The 7,272-nt window shown below is 35.6% G+C and overlaps 1 protein-coding gene across 4 annotated transcripts in view; it reads right to left on the bottom strand.

The window, feature by feature from the left end:
- Positions 1 to 7,272, bottom strand: part of LOC107726081 (molybdenum cofactor biosynthesis protein 1-like) — a 22,129-nt gene that overhangs the window by 11,676 nt on the left and 3,181 nt on the right. For 3 of the 4 annotated variants that reach the window (XM_016535560.1, XM_016535557.1, XM_016535559.1), the window contains 2 exons: positions 4,216 to 4,354; positions 3,345 to 3,512 (listed from right to left, as the gene is read on the bottom strand). In XM_016535560.1, coding sequence (XP_016391046.1) covers positions 3,345 to 3,512; positions 4,216 to 4,354 — 307 coding nt within the window. Of the gene's footprint in view, positions 1 to 1,321; positions 1,490 to 2,197; positions 2,333 to 3,344; positions 3,513 to 4,215; positions 4,355 to 7,272 lie in introns of those variants that run through there. The other variant, XM_016535558.1, reaches the window with a different exon arrangement.

Here is a 7,272-nt window from a genome sequence, read left to right as displayed (position 1 = left end):
CATTAGCTCCAGTGGCGCAGATGGATAAGCGCGTGTCGTTGGCTTTTTGATGCGATCGACCCGGGTTCGATCCCGTCTTTTGCCGAACTTTTTTTTCCTCCCTTTTCAAATCTCGTATTAGCAATGGATTCTATTTACACTAAGTGAAAATAGCAGTATTTTTAGCAATATGCTATTTACACTAAGTGCAAATACCTATTTACACTGTTAAAATAGCAGGATTTCTGCTATCAAGTATACTACTTGTTGCAAATAGTGGCAATTATCTGCACTTCAGTATTGTAGTACATTATAAAACAGTATGCAATAATAACGTATTGAGTGTAAATTATAATTTTAATGGATGCCACCTTATTGGTACAATAAAGCCCTCCCTACACCTACCCTAACCCTACCCGATACTTTATTTTCAACTTTTTGATTATTTCCTTAATTTTTATTGAAAATAAATGCCTTTACGATGTGATACGAGATTTGAAAAGGGAGAAAAAAAAGTTTGGCAAAAGGTGGGATCGAACCGGGTCGATCACGTCAAAAAGCCGACGACACGCGCTTAACCATCTGCGCCACTGGAGCTGATTATGTACAGCTGTTAATTCCCAATCACACGTTGGAGAGCGGAATGACTGCCAACAAGGCGAGCTATTTGCACTAAGTGTAAATAGACACTCCGTATTTTTTATTCCATAGTTGATTGACAGATGTCTCGTCCAGTCAGCGGTGAGTAATCCCAAACCAATGGCGTTGTCTCAAACTATACCTACCTCTTCCGGTTTGTCTGATTTGTCGTTGTGTTTTCTGACTTATTTTGTTTTCAAATTTGTCATTGTGTTTTCTGACTTGTTATAATGTTTTCTGAATTGTTGTTTTGTTTTTTAGACTTGCATTTGCGTTTGTAATTTGTTATTTTGTTTTCAGAATTGTGATTTGTTTTGCACTTTTCGGCCACCGTAGATATGTATCCAATTAAAATCCACATTTGGAAGTGGCCCAGATCAGATGCGGAAAAAATCGGATCTTGTGCAGATTTTTTGTGTTTACACGTGTGCAACAAATTCCAATCTGTGTCAGATGGAGCAAAAAATCTGAATTTTTGTGCCAGTGTAAACGCAGCTCTAGTCTCATCGCAACATTGACTTGAAATGACATGTGCATTGAAATGAATACCCACCATACATTAATAGTATGAAATTGTCATTTCACAATTGCAGACATTACGGCATTCAACATAAGATGTAGTTTTCGAAATGCCTATATCACTACTATGTTATAATTCAAAGTAACAAGCAATTACAAAACTAACAAAAGGTGAAAAAATTACCTATTATAGGCAGAACGTCTGGGCGAATGAGAGGTTCTCCTCCAGTCAGTCGTATCTTGTTCACCCCCTCTCGTACAAAGAGTCTGGCTAACATCAACAACTCCTCTGCTGTTAGGAGCTGAGAGCGAGGGGTGAGCGTTACCCCTTCCTGCGGCATACAGTACTGACCTGAGAAATAGAAGACTTTCATTACACATCATTATTGATTCTAAATTATTGAGAAACAAAGAACCAAAGATCCATGCACATACAACTTTAACCTTTTTTTTTTTTTTTTTTTTTTTAACTTGTATTAATATTAACCTTTCATCTACAATCACTGTAATATATAACCTCTTGTGGCTTATTGCTACAATTAATGGTAACACTTTATTTTGATAGTCCACAAAAGACATTCTACTAACAGTAACGAACTTTGCAACTACATGTCAACTAGCAGTCATTAGAGTATTAGTAGACTTTCTGCTTAATATCTTCTAACACTTTATTTTGATGGGTCCACAACATACAACATGCTGACTGAGAAACTTTGTAAGTATATGTCAACTTATTCTACTAACCCTAAGCCTAACCTAACAGTCTACTCTGAGAGTTAGTAGACATGTAGTTGCTAATTAATGAGAATGTAGACATGTAGTTGCAAAGTTACTTACAGGTAGTAGAATGTCTAAAGTGGACTATCAAAATAAAGTGTAACCCAATTAATAAAACCATTATGTACTGATTCTGGATAAAATGTTAAAATACAGTAGAATATTTGTAATACTAATCACTAATACTTTTTATTACTATTTAGTAGGGCTTCATTTGGACTAGTAGCATTGATAGTAGAAGCAAATGTCTTTTTACAAATCATACAGTATGTGAGAGACTTACAGCGGAGATTACATTTCTCAGTGAGAGAAATGCGAAGGTAATTATGTCTGCGTCCAAAGGAGTCCATAAGGAACACTGAGAAAGGCAGGACATCCTTCAGGACTCGCCTCTGACTACCTGGAACCATAATCTCTCCGACCTACAGAGAAAAACAAATAGAACATGATAAAATGACAAATCAGCAGAACAAAATAGTTTGTATTCACAGTCATATTTCCAGTATTGAGATTTGAAAAAATCCATTCAGCTTTTGCAAAACTAAGGGTGAATTTCTGTTATAGTCTTGAAAAACGTTATAGGGTAATTTCGTGTCAACTCAACCAGAGGTCCCCGGCTCAAATTTTTGATTTTGCTAATATTTTTTCTTAAGACAGACAGACGTGTATAGTAACGAAAGCCAAAATATTAAATGTCATGTATGAATATTGCAATACATTTAAACTGAGCTACTTTAATACCATCTCCGAACTTTCTACCACGACTCTGCTGTTCTTCGGCTGGTTCTTCCTGTATACGTTGATTGACAGATGTCTCGTCCAGTCAGCGGTGAGTAATCCCAAACCAATGGCGCTGTCTCAAACTATACCTACCTCTTCCGGTTTGTCTGATTTGTCGTTGTGTTTTCTGACTTATTTTGTTTTCAAATTTGTCATTGTGTTTTCTGACTTGTTATAATGTTTTCTGAATTGTTGTTTTGTTTTTTAGACTTGCATTTGCGTTTGTAATTTGTTATTTTGTTTTCAGAATTGTGATTTGTTTTGCACTTTTCGGCCACCGTAGATATGTATCCAATTAAAATCCACATTTGGAAGTGGCCCAGATCAGATGCGGAAAAAATCGGATCTTGTGCAGATTTTTTGTGTTTACACGTGTGCAACAAATTCCAATCTGTGTCAGATGGAGCAAAAAATCTGAATTTTTGTGCCAGTGTAAACGCAGCTCTAGTCTCATCGCAACATTGACTTGAAATGACATGTGCATTGAAATGAATACCCACCATACATTAATAGTATGAAATTGTCATTTCACAATTGCAGACATTACGGCATTCAACATAAGATGTAGTTTTCGAAATGCCTATATCACTACTATGTTATAATTCAAAGTAACAAGCAATTACAAAACTAACAAAAGGTGAAAAAATTACCTATTATAGGCAGAACGTCTGGGCGAATGAGAGGTTCTCCTCCAGTCAGTCGTATCTTGTTCACCCCCTCTCGTACAAAGAGTCTGGCTAACATCAACAACTCCTCTGCTGTTAGGAGCTGAGAGCGAGGGGTGAGCGTTACCCCTTCCTGCGGCATACAGTACTGACCTGAGAAATAGAAGACTTTCATTACACATCATTATTGATTCTAAATTATTGAGAAACAAAGAACCAAAGATCCATGCACATACAACTTTAACCTTTTTTTTTTTTTTTTTTTACTTGTATTAATATTAACCTTTCATCTACAATCACTGTAATATATAACCTCTTGTGGCTTATTGCTACAATTAATGGTAACACTTTATTTTGATAGTCCACAAAAGACATTCTACTAACAGTAACGAACTTTGCAACTACATGTCAACTAGCAGTCATTAGAGTATTAGTAGACTTTCTGCTTAATATCTTCTAACACTTTATTTTGATGGGTCCACAACATACAACATGCTGACTGAGAAACTTTGTAAGTATATGTCAACTTATTCTACTAACCCTAAGCCTAACCTAACAGTCTACTCTGAGAGTTAGTAGACATGTAGTTGCTAATTAATGAGAATGTAGACATGTAGTTGCAAAGTTACTTACAGGTAGTAGAATGTCTAAAGTGGACTATCAAAATAAAGTGTAACCCAATTAATAAAACCATTATGTACTGATTCTGGATAAAATGTTAAAATACAGTAGAATATTTGTAATACTAATCACTAATACTTTTTATTACTATTTAGTAGGGCTTCATTTGGACTAGTAGCATTGATAGTAGAAGCAAATGTCTTTTTACAAATCATACAGTATGTGAGAGACTTACAGCGGAGATTACATTTCTCAGTGAGAGAAATGCGAAGGTAATTATGTCTGCGTCCAAAGGAGTCCATAAGGAACACTGAGAAAGGCAGGACATCCTTCAGGACTCGCCTCTGACTACCTGGAACCATAATCTCTCCGACCTACAGAGAAAAACAAATAGAACATGATAAAATGACAAATCAGCAGAACAAAATAGTTTGTATTCACAGTCATATTTCCAGTATTGAGATTTGAAAAAATCCATTCAGCTTTTGCAAAACTAAGGGTGAATTTCTGTTATAGTCTTGAAAAACGTTATAGGGTAATTTCGTGTCAACTCAACCAGAGGTCCCCGGCTCAAATTTTTGATTTTGCTAATATTTTTTCTGAAGACAGACAGACGTGTATAGTAACGAAAGCCAAAATATTAAATGTCATGTATGAATATTGGCTGAGTAATCCACTATTTTGTAGAGGGTGTCAAAATGGCAATTTTCACCTGAGATTCAGAGCCAAATTACAAGGGTAGATTGGTAGGTCTGTTAGTAAAATCTGTTCACTTTAGCTATTTTTGTTGCATTATGTGCCAATGGTGACCATTCAAAAATCGGGGAAACAGCACTTTTCAAGTTTTTTCTCCAAAGTTTGCATGCCTGTAACTCAAGAAGTTTTAAAGATATCTTAATGCCCTTTTAGATATTGGGTCTTAACAAACTACTTTTGGCACCTTTAAGGCCCTATATTGTTCAATTCCAGAGATATTGGAGTTTCAATATGGCTCCAGGAGTAAATTGTTCATATTTTCAAGTTATATATTCTTCTGTTTGTGTTCTAAAGTTATTTATAATAAGTGAAGTGAAGTTTGACCACTACATATTTTCAGTGGTCAAAAACCAAATGTGGGTCAATTTGCAAAAATATGATCCTTTTTTTTCTTTTAAAGAGGAATGTCTGAAGAACAAATAATGTTGAAACTAGAGATGTATCTCGTTTTCTTCTGTCAAAGCAACTACATTGAACATACCTGTCTGAGTGCCATAAATATTCTTGGTAGCACTTTATTTTACAGTCCTGTTCCTCATGTACATACTATGTACTTATTATAGTAATTACAATAACTACGTAATAACTACGTACTAACCCTGAACCTACCCCTAAACCTAACCCTACCCCATGTATTTACCTTATATTACCAGTACTTTCTTAGGTAAGTACACTGTAAGTACATGTAAGTACACATACCATAAAGTAAAGTAAAATAAAGTGCAACCATATTTTTTTTCCAAAGTTTGTATGCCTTTAACTCAAGCAATATTAAAGATTAGAGCCTGACCGATATGGGTTTTTTGGGGCCGATGCCTATATTAGGGAGTAAAAAAAGTCTGATATTGATATATCGGCCGATATTCTTTATGTATATATTATAGTACAGTACCAGTCAAAAGTTTGGACACACTTCCCATTCCCAAAATATTACTCATTATTATTATTTATTCATTTTTTATGTTTACATTTGGAAAAGCTGTGCTTCTTGCATAAACCTGCCCCTGTTGGATTGGCAGTAGCTTGTTCAGCTCCGGTGGCCGGGGAGCCGTAAAGGCTGATTTATTTTATTTTATTTTAATGCGCCGCAGACGCGTGCAGTGATGTGCAGATCAGCTCTAACGTCTGCTGTTAAAAATTAACCATCCATTCATCATATCATCATGCAAAACTAAGAATTAGAATCATTGTAATATGACGATCAAATATAGGTGCCGGTGGGTGCCGGAGCAGCGGAGCATCATTTGAAGCAGCGGACTCCACGCATCTCTACACTACAGTGACCTGGGTCGCCAGTAGCAAACAATGGAGTGCGCTCTGCTGGACAAATTAAGTAATTACACCATTTAGAAGCATTTCATCTGCATTATATGTTCTGTAAAAAAAAATGTTCATATCTGTGGCATATTCGCCGATACGATATATCTGCGACAGGATCATATCGGCCGATAAAATCGGCAAAACCATATATCGGTCTGGCTCTATTAAAGATATCGCAATATGATTTAGATCCTAGTTCTTAATAAACTTTAATTTGGGAATTTTCATTTTCAAGGCCCTACATCATTCAGTACCAGAGATATGGGGGTCTCAATGAGGCTCCATTTTCAAAATGTTAAATATTACCCATTTTCAGTGCTTGAAAACCAAATGTTGGTCACTTTGTATACAGCTGATACTTAGTGTAAATACCGAATATATATACTTTTCAAAGTATCATATCGAAGTTAGAAATTCAAATATTGTGACAAAAGTTATTTTGTAGGGTGCCACAAATTTGTTAAAATTTCCAAAGGGTGCCGCGACTAAAAAAAGGTTGGGAAACACTGGTATAGGACATACCTGTTTGAGTGTCATAAATATTATTTTTCCAAAATTTGTGTGCCTGTAACTCGAGATGTATTAAAGTTATCTTAATATGATTTTAGATTCTGGTTCCTAAGAAAGGTTTGATTTTTAAGGCCCTGTATGGTTCATATTGGTGCAGCTCCATGTCCAACTTTTTGTATCCTAGCCATTTTCACACCAAATGTGGTTTTGTGTTTATCTAGTCATCACTACTGACAATGCAAATAATAACAGTAACCCAGGGTTTAGAAATGTACAGTGTGACACATCACATTATGAATGACCAGGATTAATTGTTAACTCTAGGTAAAGTATGAATAGTGTGAAATGTAAAATAAGATTACCCAGGATCCCAGTTAACTGGGTTTTAGAATTACCCCCCAGTGTTAATTATTTCAAATGTGAAAGACCTTAAAGGGGTCATATGATGTTGCTAAAAAGAACATTATTTGTGTATTTGGTGTAATAAAATGTGTTTATGTGGTTTAAGTTACAAAAAAACACATTATTTTACACATACTGTACATTATTGTTTATCCTCTATGCCCCGCCTTTCTGAAACACGTCGATTTTTACAAAGCTCATCGTTCTAAAAAACGAGGTGTGCTCTGATTGGCCAGCTATCCAGTGCATTGTGATTTGCCGAATTCCTCAAGCGTGTGACGGAAATGTTACGCCCCTTACCATA

The sequence above is a fragment of the Sinocyclocheilus rhinocerous genome, unplaced genomic scaffold (assembly GCF_001515625.1).
Source record: "Sinocyclocheilus rhinocerous isolate Xijiao unplaced genomic scaffold, SAMN03320098_v1.1 scaffold636, whole genome shotgun sequence".
NCBI classification, from domain to species: Eukaryota; Metazoa; Chordata; class Actinopteri; order Cypriniformes; family Cyprinidae; genus Sinocyclocheilus; species Sinocyclocheilus rhinocerous.
Note: the sequence above shows the minus strand (reverse complement) of the source record. Positions and strands in the feature narration are given on the sequence as shown.